This window comes from Thermobia domestica, chromosome 1 (genome assembly GCF_964235325.1).
Source record: "Thermobia domestica chromosome 1, izTheDome1.hap1.1, whole genome shotgun sequence".
Classification (NCBI taxonomy): Eukaryota; Metazoa; Arthropoda; class Insecta; order Zygentoma; family Lepismatidae; genus Thermobia; species Thermobia domestica.
The window spans coordinates 18,610,813-18,625,990 of NC_137454.1; the positions used below are offsets into that span (position 1 = coordinate 18,610,813).

At 37.7% G+C, this 15,178-nt stretch overlaps 1 protein-coding gene across 3 annotated transcripts in view; it reads right to left on the reverse strand.

Moving 5' to 3' along the window:
• Positions 1-15,178, reverse strand: part of LOC145683696 (WD repeat-containing protein 89) — a 54,403-nt gene that overhangs the window by 24,073 nt on the left and 15,152 nt on the right. For all 3 annotated transcript variants that reach the window (XM_081755071.1, XM_081755093.1, XM_081755082.1), the window contains exons 3-6: positions 14,638-14,757; positions 13,086-13,189; positions 5,080-5,255; positions 1,395-1,526 (exon numbers count right to left, since the gene is read on the reverse strand). In XM_081755071.1, coding sequence (XP_081611197.1) covers positions 1,395-1,526; positions 5,080-5,255; positions 13,086-13,189; positions 14,638-14,757 — 532 coding nt within the window. The remainder of the gene's footprint in view (positions 1-1,394; positions 1,527-5,079; positions 5,256-13,085; positions 13,190-14,637; positions 14,758-15,178) is intronic.

Here is a 15,178-nt window from a genome sequence, read left to right on the forward strand (position 1 = left end):
ATAATGAAAGCTTTGCGAACAATATTAAAGTATAAAAATTATATGTTCCTAACATATAATAACAATTAAATATATTTTATTTCTAATATGTATAACTGAGAGAAAAGCCATTTCTAGGGAGTTTGTTAAGTCATTCAGCGTTCTGAATAGCTTTCAAACACTAATTACTTTAGAACAGTGCGGACAACTTTTCACTTTAATTTGTTCACAGAACTGACTTCTTTTCAAAATCGTCTATAATTATCATACAAGAAAGTACTACCAGAAAATAACAGAATTCTAAACTACTAAACTAAAATCGTTCATGTTATTTTCACTGTTCGCAGGACAAAAATAAATTAAATGACTACGGTCGTCTATGATACTCGATAAATAACAAAACCCAATTAAATGATTAGAAAACTTAAGTTGCAGTATGATAAGAACGTGGATTTGGGGTTGTCTTTTGGGGGTTTGACCCTAGTCTAAAGGTTAGAGCGTTGGACTCACGTCCATGGGGTCTAGAGTTCGATTCCCGGCCAGTGCTGCTCAATTTTCGGCGTTCGCTCAGCGTAGTGAGGCAAACTGAGTCACGTGAATGAAAGACGTGACGGTCACTAGGTCTAGTTAGCTCCTGATACCCTTGTTAGCGACAGTGTGCTGACCGTCACGTGTTAGTCACTAGACTGGACATAGTTCAGCCAATCGCCAACAGATGACAGTAAAGTGGCTCAGCCCTACAAAGGGTCACGCCAAGTGGTTTGATTATATATAACTTAAAAATAATGAAGAAAATGTATAGTAGTAGTATTTGGAAAATGCTATTACATAAACCAATAGTGATCTTCAAGACCTTCCTGCAGTGTATAAATCTGGAATAATTCTCAGTCATGAACTATGCTCCGAAATGTCTGATCTATAAGAAATGAAATGAAATATAATCTTTGAGTTTTACGTCCCACGGTTATGCCGGTTAGGCTAAAGGAGACGGTGATGATGAGTAATGAATGAAATGGTGGAATGAAGAAAGTGGGAGGAAACGGGAGAAGCCCGAGGAAACCCACGCACACAGTGTTTGTCCACCACAAAGTTCACTTGGCGGGGACTGGGATCGAACCCGGGACCCCAACCACCAGAGGTGAACGCTCTACCACTGAGCCATCGCGGCCCCCTGGTCTATAAGAAAAGGTTTGAAAACACATCACTTGCTGTTTGGGTTCTTGTAGATGCTACCTAGCTCACTCTCTCCATTTTTGATACTCTTCATTGTCTTTTACGTTATTCACTAAAATTCGAAACGTGAGGCTAAGTTTAGTAAAGGAAAGTTTTCTTCCTACAAACATATATCAGAAAATGTTAAGTTTTTATTTATTTATTATTTTAAAAAAGAGAAATCGTATCGTTAAGTTTCTTACCACAGACGATTCCGTGTTAAGACTGTATTGTAAAGCATCGTCTTCACTTTCTTTGCTTATGTCGAAAACATTTATTAAACCATCGGTTGAGCCAGTGGCCATCAAATCAGGTACTGAAGAGTGAAAGGATACCTGAAAAGAAAGAAAAAAAATGATGAAAATAATAAAGATGGGCTGGAATAATAACAAATACAGTCATATGAAAGACCTTATGAAAACAAATCTAGAGTAATTATCTTCACTGCTATGTTAGAAAATCAATTTAACGAATTATCTCTAATATTTCACTCATATCAGTTTCGGTGTCCTTGTTGCAGGAGCAGAGTTAAAATTAATTCGAAAAGAAACTGATCATTTGAAGGAAAAGGTAAAAATAACTCACCTTGAACACTGAACATCCTTCAAAAACTTTTCCTATATTCCAAAATTAATACCAGTCATTATTATTCTCTTGTCTAATTGGTGAAATCGTAAGTAATTTACAAAGATTATCGACCTATTTTGTGGCCTAAGGAATTCTTAGTTCACTGCTACAAATACATAAAACTCTCCTTCTGTGCCAACCAATCGAATATTCCCATCTTTTCTCATCCTATCTAAGGTTTTTCAATAAGTGTTCTCGGAGTATCAGCCAGGTGAAGATATTGACATCCGACGTTTCGAATGCAGACATTGTATTCATCTTCAAGGTCTGTGGTAAAAGATCGGAAATATACATATATATATATATATATATATATATATATATATATATATATATATAGGGTCGGATCCAAGATTTTTCTGAGAGTGCACAAATAACTACCAATACATTTGAATTGAATTGGAATTTTTTAAATGTCTTTAGGCACCTGAGGTGTGAATGACGAAATGCCCTGGAAATGCTAAGAGTCTGTTCTCGGTGAATTCTTTTGTTTCGGCTTTTTAGGAAATTGACTTAAACTATCGATTTTGCAAAAACTTCCCTTTGTTTTAAAACTTCCCTAGGTAGTGTATATTTACGCGTAAACCTTTGCACCCCTCCTAAATCCGGCCATATATATATAGTGACTTTGGTGGTGGAGCTATGAAGTGGGATCTCTAATTGGTTGAGGGGAATCCTGACTGACTCCTGATTGGCTGTTATTATGGCTTTGTTAAACGCCTACTTTTTATTCATGAAATAATCACCAGATATTATATTATATTATATTATATATATATATATATAGTGGCGGATCCAGGATATAATCAAGGGAGGGGCTAAACCATAATTTGCCGTTTTATCCAGTGTAAAGCTGAATTGAAGGCCATTTTATCCAAAGTAAACCTGAGCGTCAAGGGGGGGGGGTTATAGACCCTTAGCCCCCCATTAGATCCGCCCTTCTATATATATATATATGCCCACACATCTCTAGTCTCTTTATCACAATCCCTGAAGATGAATGCAATGTCTGCATTGAAAACGTTGGATGTCAATATCTTCACCTGGCTGATAGCCCGAGAACTCTTTTAAAAACACGTCGTCAGAAAAATTCAATTCCATCTAAAAGTCTTTTTACTATATGCAGTTCCCTGTAGTTTCTCATACCTCTCGACGAGTAATGTACACACCACGCGCATATTTTCCATTTCAGTGACATTTTGCCCCATATTAGACATCTTGATGTAACTATTCACATTTTATTCGGCAACATTACTGTCCCTTTTAATATGGAAATCATATGACTGCATTGGATTTGAGTTACGTGTCTCTTTCAGCAGCGAGGATATACGAGACGTCGACCTACAGTTGAAAGTTAAATAGCTCGACTACACATTATGTACCATACATTTACTATTACATCGGCCTTTAGTATGGAAGAACACAAGGAGTGAACATAAAACTGAAACATCTGATCCATTTTTGTTTCCCTAATGACATCATTCTGTTTACAATCATCATTACAGAGCTGCAAGAGATGGTAAAAGAACAAGGAAGTCGTGTTGAAAATAAAAATGAAGAAGAAAATGATGTGCTAGGATTGACAATCAACTCAAGTATAATTGAAAATACGGAAAGATATTTACGTCTACCTGAAACAGGATCTCTATGGCTGACAACGTTTAAAGAATAACAACAAATATCTTAAGCTAAGCTGAAGTGAAGTCAGAAGGAAGGGTATAATATTAAAAAGTAAAGTGCCGATGTGTCTGAACCACAACTTTTTTTTCTATGATTGTATCCTATGTATTATGTATGATACGTACATTTGTGAGAGTCCCCGATCACAGAGAGATACAGATGACGTCACATCCACCAGCACAGCTCCATCTGCACCATCATGGCGGCGAGACGACAACCAATAGTCAGCCAGCAAGCCTAGCTCGTCAGTATCAATCAGAAAGTGAGCCTACTGAGAGGCAAATAAAAGATAGGGACAGCCATTTATTTCCCTCATTTTATGCGCATTCATTCAGGACTCAAGGACAACTGAAGAAGACCAGTGATGGCTGTGGAGTAGCTTTCAAGAGGAGACGACCACGTGCATATCGGCGGGAAGTTTGTTTTCAGCGCAGAACTTCAATCAAACAAAAGTTACGTGGACGTACCTTTTGGGATTTTCTTTTTAGCTTAATTCATTTGTCTATGTCTACTTACCTCGTAATAAACAGTGATCTTATCAGATTAATCATTACTATTCTTGTACAATCATTATTATTCTAATGTGCCTTTGACTATGCTGCCGCTTCTCGGCTCTTATGTACACTCATTCCAAAATGATTGTCGCATATCTATAATTGTCTTCTTGTAACAATATAATTTGATAATGATTTTGCAGGGTACTTTTAATGCTGATACTATATGTATAATCGGGAAATGTATATTTCTGGTAAATTTCATAGCAAAAGAATTATAAATGCGAAAATTAGAATGAGTAAAACAAAATGTTGCTAAATGGACAAGAAAGTTTTATTTTCATTCTATTTTTCTTCTTTACTGCTCTTTTGACATGAAATTTGCCGCACACATGTCTTTGGCGATTATACACATACTAACATTATAAGAAATACCGGTCGAATTCGTTAGCAAATTATATTCCTACAACAACATATTTGTAGACATATGACAATAATTTTGGACATGAGTGTACATATTTCAATAATTTTGGACATGAGTATACATATTTACCATGTTCATATGTTCACTAAGACCGGGTGAACCTGCTGTGTTGCTGTCGGAACCGACAATAAACTTGTTTTGTTGTTCAGGAATTTTGTTGCTCCAATTTTATTGACTTAAGAAACGCACTATTTCTCGCAACCAATCGAACTGGCGCACACACATTAGAGACGTGGACACTAACAAAATCACATACTCACTGTCCATAGATTACACGAAGAAGGATCGAGAGAAATAGGCGGATCAAAAAAGAATTAGGTGGATCAAAAAAACAAGAGTGCGCCTTAGTGAAGTAGTAAAGTGCAAGACATTAAAAGAAGAAACGATTGACGAATAAAAGCAACCCTTGATTAATACGACAATATTAAATTGCACTGTGGAACAGTGTGTCAAGGAAGTGTTCAGGTTAGCTGACAGTGGAGAACAGTTGGACTGTCCTTCATCCGACACTGGACTGACAACAGCTGATGGCGTTATACTTAATAATTCATCCTACCCAAAGAGATTATGGCTGAATATAACTAATTAAACTGTATTCCTTACTTGAGTAATATCATCGTCGTGACATTCCCAATATCCTCCTAACAGGTTAGAAGAACGTACATCCCAAAACAACAAGAAAGAATCATCGTTGATTACGTCTGTTCCTCCGCAGAGAAACCTGTCAGTGCAAGCCACGTCAAAACATGACAAAGGTTTCAGAGTGCCTTCACAGTCATCTGAAAGGTACAAAACAAACGTATGAGCCATTTCGTTCATCAAATAAACGTTAATTAATAACTTTTATCAAAATGACTATGTAAATCATATTACACAGGATATTTTATAGTTATATTAACTAAGGAAAACTGAACTGACTTGAGATTAACTTGACTATTTCCTATCCGGAAGTCCCATGCAACAATTTAAATTATGAAATTAATAAATTTATTAGAATGTTTTTATCTTGTACCTCAAGGGGCCTTTCCGGTTTGCCATAAGGACCAGACTGTGTTACGTGATTAGGTCAAAAGTCACGTTACGTGCTAAATCGAGTCTGGAGATTCCAAACCCAGAAGAGAGATATTTCAAGCACGTAAACTCCGCGTGGGGCGCCCTGGGTAATTCGAAGATGATGCATATACTTCACAATTATTATTGATTTTACTCAAACAACTAGACTTTTGACAATGTTCTTCCCTATTTGGCTTATGTGCTATACATCGCTTTTAAACTCTTCATTATGTCTTTGCAATAAGTTTACAATTAGCCATCTCCTTATTATAGTTTTTGATATATGTCGATTTCTTTTTTCTTTTCATTCATTTTCAATTGACTTCAATGCTCCTGTTTCGAGCTTTTTTCTTTAACTATGTTCTATTCATTTTAGAACAATTTGCATTTAGAATATAGAATCTACAAAGTCTCTTCTATAACTAAACAGAATTTCATCCATCTCCCTCTTTTGGTTTTTGAGATACAGTAGGAAGTCGAAAATCCGAACTAATTGGGACCACAGGTAGTTCATATTTTCAAACTGATCGGATTTTCGACAATAACCAAGAATGCCATTTAGGCTTAAATATGCTGTACGGTATGCTCTTTTACTGATACAGTGGTTATACAGTACATACAGTAATTACAACACCGTACGTAAGGCTACTTACATTTAATGTTTCTGAAGAACCTGCTTGTACACTAAATTACACAGTTTTTGTAACACACTTAAAACTTAACTTGTATAGGTCTAATGGAAAATAAAAATACGTATGACAAACAATTATATATGAATGAGCTTTCGTAAAAACACTGACTTCACACAATGCCGACGGACAATCCTATTGTTTGTTTATCGCTAGCGCTAAGACAAAATGTAAAAAGCTTCTAGGGACCGCGTTCGGATTTTTGACGTCCTACATTAAGTGGAGGAATTATTTGTTTCTCATTGATTTTCAATTGACATTAATGTTAATATTTCATGCTTTGCTTTTTTGATTATGTTCCATCCATTTTAGGACAATTTGCTTTTTGAGTATAGAATCTACATAGTTTGTTCTATATTTGAGCTGAATTTCAGCCATCTCCCCCAAGTCTGTTTACATCATTACAACCGGGTAGGCCCTTAGGCGATTTAATTACTCTCACAAGAAAACATCTTATATTTATAGTAGCATTGCCCAATCAAACAATGCGCAATCGATAGAGGAGTAAAGCAAAGTGAGAAATCCAAAGTTTTACGGGCCGACACCCAGAAACACAGAAGATACAAAGTAAATATGGATCTAGAATCATGTGAAGATAGCAGTGCAAGAGATACACTCACACAGAAAAAAAAAAAAAAAAAAACTTCAAAATGATTAAAGTAATCAAAATGACATTTACACAACAGCATAGTAAGCAAAAATTGTACCCACAGACATGGCAATAACATCATATGTAGTGCAGTGTTGCCAACTGAGCACAAAATGAAGTTTTATTAAATGGCACGGAACACAAATTATAACATCTAAACTTCTAATTATGAATAGAACCATACCTGTGACGTCTTGATGTACAGTGTTGCCAACGTTTGAGGATAGGCCTATATGAATTACTATATGAATCTTGGATGTAGAAGAGTACATACAGTACACGATTCGAACTATCGATTAGGCCTATCCTCAAACATTGGCAACACTGTACATCATGACTTCATAGGTATGGTTTTACTAATAATTAGATTTGCTAGATGTTATAATTTGTGTTCCGTACCATTTAACAAAACTTCATTTTGTGCTCAGTTGGCAACACTGCATTACATATGATGTTATTGAGCATGTGTGTGGGTAAAGTATTTGTTGTTTAAATAACATATTGATTATTTTAATCATTTTGAAGTTCTTTCTGTGTCATTGTATCTTTTGTATTACTATCTTCACATGATTCTAGATCCTTCTTTCCTCTGTATCTCCTGTGTTGGCCCGTAAAATTTTGGATTGCTCACTTTTCTTCACTCCTCTATCGATTGCGCATTGTTTAGTTGGGCAATGCTACTATCAATATAAGATGTTCCCTTGTCAGTGTGCTCTGCCACTTTCTTAAGTAACACCTTAAAATTACTAAGCTAGACGCACTGAAACTGTCTAAAAGAATCACCTAATCAAGATACAAAGCAAGAACTTTTATTTAAATTATGTATCCTTTAGCATTAAATAATAAAATTTATAATTGTATCGTATCATCAAAGAAGAAACAGATACAATTCTTTTGTTTTATTTTAATTAAGCAAAGACAATATGAATCACAAATAAGCATACGCAAATTAAATTACTGGAGATTATCAATGTGGAATCAGGCAAAATCGATCAACTATCAACCAGATATTTACCATTCAACAAATACTCAAAAACAAAATGGGAATACAACACTCCGGTGCATCAATTATTTACTGATTTTAGAAAGGCCTACGACTCGGTTAGGAGGGAAACATTGTACAATATTCTTACAGAACTTGGAATACCGAAAAAGGTAGATAGATTGATTGTGCGTGTTTAAATGAATCCCAAAATAAAGTTCGAGTACTAAAATACTTGTCAACGAGGTTTCGCGTCGAGAATGGCCTGAAACAGGGAGATATGTTGTTGCTATTATTATTCAACTTGGTTCTGGAGTACGCTATAAGGAAATTCAAAGATTGGCAACCAAGGCCTGGAGTTGAATGGTATTCTCAGATTATGGAGTATGCTGATGATGTAAATCTGAGAGAGGATCAACAAAAAGAAATGCAGAGGATTTATTAAATGCTTGCAGTGACATCGGTTTAGGAGTAAATAAAGAGAAACCTAAATACATAGAAATTCGTCGGGATCGTAATAGTGTGAATTATGGGTACGTCAAAATATCAAATAATACTTTCGACAAAGTGGATACTTTCAAATATCTAGGATCCAAATTAACAGACCGAAACCATAACCACGAACAAATTAAATATCGACTTAAAGTAGGGAATTCGTGTTATTATTCAGTTTCTTCTATATTGTATGTCCTAAATTTTTCCTCACTTAATTCCTCCTAAATAGGACAAATTCAGGACACAGCAGGACAACTTAAGGATTCTTCAGTTATTTCTAGTACATATTCAACATAAAACCTAAAGTCGAGAAGAGAATCAAAGCATGTTATGTGGAAAAAAGCAATTCGAATTTTATCTAAATCCAGAAGCAAAGATGAAAATTTCAGAGCTTGTGAAATTGAAATGGATCGGTAAAGGAACATAACAATACGCACTAAGAACTAATTGTAATAGTTGTATTATATAATAATAATCTTGTACTGTTTAATGTTATAATTGCAACTAATAACTTAGACAACACACACTTGTTACATGAGAGCACTTTCTTATGTAATTCGAACTGCCATCGGTGTTCATTAATATAGGCAAGTGTACAAGTTGTGGTACAGTCTGCGATTTAAAAGATAAGTATTAATCTCACGAGTGAATGATACGAGGGACCTTCCGAAAGTAAGTTTCGTCACTTTGTTTTGAACGAGAAGATGGTACACTAGGTGAAACAAACAATCGCCATAAGAAAACACACCTGTTGCTGGTTCAATGACGGAAGGAGTGTTAGCGCAGGTGGAACGACAACTGCGCACAGCACCGAAGAAGAGATATCAGCAGCAGACGGCGTGCCCGAGGTTATTCGAGTAAAAAATCACAATGACAGACAGATTGACGACAACGTGGTTGCCAATGGAAGTGCGTGGTGTTATCCGGTATGAATGGGTAATACGTGGGACTAGTGTGTCCGTCACCCATGAACGCCTACAAACCGTGTATGGTGAAGAGGTCATGTCTCGTCAAATGATAGATCGCTGGTGTTGCATGTTCAGTGAAGGAAAGGAGTGTGTGGAGGATGAAGGTCGAAATGGGTCCGTCCATATCCACGAATGAAAATACCACGGTGTTAGAGGATAGGTGCACAGCGGTATCAGACGTGGTGTCCACACTGCATATTGGTCATGCTGAGGTCCATCACATACTTCATGATGTGTTTGGCTACCAAAAAGTATCTGCAAGACGGGTGCCGAGAAATCTGACCCTGAATCACAAGAGCGCAAGAATGGAAATCAGCCTTGATCACTTTGATGCGGTACGCGCGAGAGGGAAACGAGTTCGTGTTCAGAATTATCACACGCGATGAGACATGGGTGCACCACTTTACCCCAGAAACCAAGGCCGCCTTAATGACGAGGAAGCATCTCAGGCCACCGGTGCGGAAAAAAAATCAAAGTGTACCCTCCACGGGAAAGGTTATTGCCACAGTGATCTGAGACGGGGAAGGTGTGATTTTTCTTGATTTCCTCCATGAAGGGACCATCAATGCGGCACGCTACTGCGAACCCTCACAAAACTCAGGTCCGCCATTCGACGAAAGAGACCAAGCCGGCCTCTTGAATAAAGGTGCTATGCTTTTGGACAAGAATGCAAAACCACATACAGCAAGGCGTACACAAAATCAGATTCATCACTTCAGATGGGAGAGATTGGATCATCCTGCCTACAGCCCCGATCTTGCTCCATCGGACTTTCACCTGTTCCCTGCATTGAAAGCCACACTCTCGGAACTTTAAAAACAATGTTCAGCTGCAGTAGGCTGTGCAAAAATTCCTTGAATCACAGGACACCAAGTTTAACCAAAGTAGTTTCTTCAAACTGATTGTACGCTACGACAAATGTCCTAATCTCAGTGGCGACTATGTCGAAAATTAGTGCAGGCTGTATAGTTCATGATGCTATGATGTATTTGTGTTTGGCAATAAAATTTCCACGTTAAGAAAAAAAAAAAATGGAACTTACTTTCGGAACTCCCAGGTATATGACTGTTCAGGGAGCGGACTGCTTAACGTAGCAGGTAGTTCCGCACTTTTTCACTCTGATTTTTCCTTGAACCTACACCAATAGAGTATAGTGTAAAGAAAATCGGTTCATTTCTTCCATTTTTAAGGAGTGTGGTTTACCAAAAATTCTGTCTGTCCGTGTGTTCGTCCTTCCGGAAGACAAAAACAAAAACAAACAAACAAAAAAAAAAAAAAAATCTGAAGAACTATTTAATGGATCACCAAGTTTAGCCGCGATGTAGAAGGTCAAAAAATTAGGAATAGAGTTACTTGGTGGAGGTGATATTCAATCCCGAACTGATAAATATCAACAATTTCCAGTTGTAATGCACGATTACAATAGAACAAAATTGCACGATTACAATAGATAGCGAGAAGCAGTTTCCTGTAATCTACTAAGCGTCTTATGAATACATTTCACCTCAACCCTTAAGTCTCTACTACAACCGAAAGTGGCAGAAATTACCACCAATTCTGGTTTCAACATTGAGAAAATATCACGCCATACATACCGAATTCCTACTCGTTTCATATAATACTGAATTCAACCGCCACAGCCTTCACTAACATGGGGACCGCGTTGTCCAAGAACTTTACGAGTTTTGGTACAATTCGTGAGATCTAAAAATATATTTTTTTCCTTTACTTTCCCCTGCTGTTGCCTATAACTTCAGGAGTTAAGGGAGATGCTATTGCCTCGTACTATTTATTCTCCCTCTTTACTTTTTCTCTCGTTTTATCTTTCTCATTCGATTTATTCTATTTCAGCTGGGGCGTCGAGGCACTTAATTTTATTTATTTTTACCACCTACAGTCACATAACAACAAGGGAGCAACAGTGGCACCGTCGTCCGGAGTAGGGATGGCCACAAAGTTCCGGTTCCGGCGGAACCGGTTCTCGGAGATCCGGTTTTTTCAGACCCGGATCTTAGGAATCGGTTCCAGACCTGGATCCGAAAACACGGCTCCAGATCTGGATCTGAAAACCCGATTCCAGAACCGGATCTAGGAACCGGTTCCAGATCTGGATCTAAAAACCCGGTTCCAGATCTAGATCTGAAAACCCGGTTCCAGAACCGGATTTTAGGAACTGGTTCTAGACCTTGATCCGAAAACCCCCAAAGACCCGTAAAGGAGGCACAAAGTTATCCTTCAAAACACTGCAAAGAGGACTATGCGCTTGTGCCCTCCCCGCCCAGACCCGCTTGTGCCCCCAGAAAAAAATTTGGTCCACCAGTGGGTGTTTAGCCAAATGAGTTGGCCAGTTTGCCTGTTTAGCCAATGAGTTTGCCAGTTACCTAGTTTATTTAGCCAAATAAGACAAGCGGCCCCCGCCTGGGCGCCTGCCTGTCGATTCCACCATTTCATCTAGCACACTGTTCACAGCCTGCCAGCAGCTCGGGTTTAGCGTAGGGATGGTCACAAATTTTCGGTTCCAGCGGAACCGGTGCTTAAAGATCCGGTTTTCAAAACCGGTTCCGGAACCAGTTCCAGATCTGGATTCGAAAAAACCGGTTCCGGAACCGGATCCGTTCAGACCCGAAAACCGATTCCACCAGGAACCGGTTCTGGCCATCCCTAGTCCGGAGCGCCTATACAGGAAAAGAATTTAACAAACAGTTACCAGTCTGAGATTGGTTACCCTTCACTAGCTTGACTAGAGCTCTAAGAGAGAGACAACCTACAAACTTCTAGTTTGCTGCAGAACTCTATGCTTTCTTTCCTCCCGCCTTAGCTTGCACGGAGCTCTATCGAGATCCCAACTTCAGTTGCTTAACCTGCTTCGGGGCTCTGTAACTCTTAACTTCCTCACTGCTTGCTCCGGAGCACTGAGGTTCGCTACACCACTCTGCTAAGCTTGCACGAAGCTCTTTAAAAATCCTGTCCTAAGATTTCACGGTCTTGGGCTATCTTTTCTCTGCCTCACATTAGAGAAAGTTATATTGTAATATTTCTACAAACACTGTTGTAATTTAATAGAAATTTTTTAAATAATAAACCGGAAGTAAAAATCAATTCCAAACTAATTTTACGGCACCTAGATCTACCTGTTCCACTAAGAAGAAAACTTTTACAATATACATTAAATGAACAAAGGACATTAAATTATAGTGTTATTTGTTTTAAGTCTACCTAGGTCTCAAGTTCATTTTATTTGTCCCTATCTTACATTTCACCTAACTATTTCGTCTCTTCTTTTCTTTATTTCCTATCTTCTTCCTCTGATATCTCCTTTCATCTATAGGTGGTTTCTCTCTCTAATTTTGCTTCTTTCTCTTTTGGCGTTTTCATGGTTTCCGTTGATGGCTTCTTAATTAACTTTGATTTCTTACTACTAAGCATTTATTATTTATTCCACTTAGATTTTCATCCGTTATTCCTTGTTTATGCTTATTGACTTTGAAACAGTTATTCACTATTTAAATAATAATAATCTAAAAGTATACGCACCAACCTAAAGAGTGAATAGTATGTGGTTGCTTTCGAAGCGGGCTGGATAACGTAATGGTTAGTGCACTGGCACGAAAATCCAGAGTCCCGGATTCAACTCCTCCCGGATTCTTCCCCTCTTTAGATAACATGTATATAGATTCGATGCTTCTTTTACCATGGGTTTTCGGAATTGTCAGCTGTACTTATAATACTGCATGCTACAACGTTAGATGGCTTATGTTGCATTGATTTCTTACCTCTGTACTCCCTTACATAATCTTCACCCTTTCTTAAATCCCACAATTTTAGCGTTCCATCCGCTGAAGAGGTGTATATTAAATTCGAGTTCTTTGGACTGAACCTGAAATAAAAGAACAATTTACATTTGAAAGTTCAGAACAAAATCAGTAAGTAATAAATTTTAAATTATTTCATTTTCTTTTTAATGTTTTGCAAGGACTTTTTTTTTCTGTCATGTTCATTGTATTAAACTGCTGCATTTTCGGTAATTGAATGAAAGCGATTTTTTTTTTGTTTCGTTTTCTGCGATAGATAGCTAGAGCAATTATCTCGACTGAGTTCGCTAACAGGATAAATCCGTTAACATCTTCCCGGGTAACGGTGACTTTAACGGTATATATCCATTATAGCATTTTCTACCGAGGTACCATTGAAACAAAAGGTAGTAGAAGTTACACATCTACCCGTTACATGGTAGTAAACATCCTCCTTCGCTTAACATCTACTGGATAAAATTGAAACTTCTATTGCGTGATTCATTTTACTGTTAACCAGACTTCATTTTTTAAATGTTTTTTTCCCTACTTTATTTGATTTACATATTACTTCATTATTTTACAGGGAGGGAGGGGGCACGTGGCTTAGTGGTAGAGTGCTTATCTCTAGTGCGTGGGGGTCTCTGGTTCGATCCCTCGCCAAGTAAATGAAATGAAATCTTTCAGTCTAACGTCCCACGATTATGACCATTACGCTAAGGGAGACGATGATTAAAGCAAGTGAATGATGATGGAAAAATTGGTGGAATGAGAACGTAAGAGGAAACGGAAAACCCCGAGAAAACCCACGGACAAGATGTTATCCACCACAAACTTACTTGGCCGGGATCGATCCAGGAAACCCGCGCATCAGGGGTAATCGCTCTACAACTGAGCCACCCTGACTCCCTGGCCAAGTATGTGTGTGGTGGACAACATGGGGTCCGTGGATTTTCTCGAGGTACTCCCGTTTAATGCCAGATTCTCATTCCACCCAATTATTGTACCATATTTCACTTGCCTTTATCATCCGTCTCCCTTATGGGGCGTTTACACTTGGTCGATTTAGTCGCACGACTAAATTGACTCGCTGAATTTGCCACTAAATCGAAGCAACTAGGCCGAATCAGATCGATGGATGTGTTCAATTATTTCAACCACAGAAAATAGAACGTCTTTCAATTCAGTTGCCAGTCGATTAGTCGCTTTCGATCAACAGGCGATTAAGTTGAATTCCCGTTTACACGGTCGATTAAGTTGAAAGTGACGTCAATTCAACTGAATCGAACGCAAATCGACTAAGTGTAAACGCCCCATTAGTTTAAAAGACATAATCGAGGGACGTTAAACTGAAAATTTTCAAGTTATTTTCATCCTATTACAATGGAGACCGTTGTAAGTAACTAGTTCTTATTACACATCTAGACTTCTTACTTCGTATATTTTACAACTAGTGCAAATAAATGTTATATATATATAATAAAGTGCTTGGTGCACATTACATTGAATTTAAACGAAAAAGAGATCAACATACCTGACTCCAGTCACTGAACCTTTGTGACCCCGCAAAGTGTTCACCTTTATTAGATGTGCTTGATTGAAGACTCCGCATGTATTGTTAGAGAACGCAGCAACAAGACCAGTATCTGAAGTTCTAAGCAAAAAGAAAGAACACACAATTGTAAAATATATATATATAAATGAAAATGACTATGTTTTGACTTCGTGACTCGAACCACTCGACCGATTTGAATAAAATTTTTCATATAGATGAGGTCTGGGCCTGGGATGGTTTTCATCATTTCATTTTGACAGTGCAACTTAGAAGAGGGGGAAATATTTAAAAATGATCGAAAATGACCGATATTAATGTCGAATCCATAGTTTTTGGGGTCGCTGAGACAAACAGTGATACTTCCGATGGAGATTAAATCCAAATCCAGCTCCTTATGTCCAAAATGAAACGTATTCATCCGTGCAAATAACAGGTATTCTGCTAGTATCTTATATAAAGAGCCTATTTCCATTGGAGGGAGGGGATAATATTGAAAATACGTGCACAAGTACCAATTGAA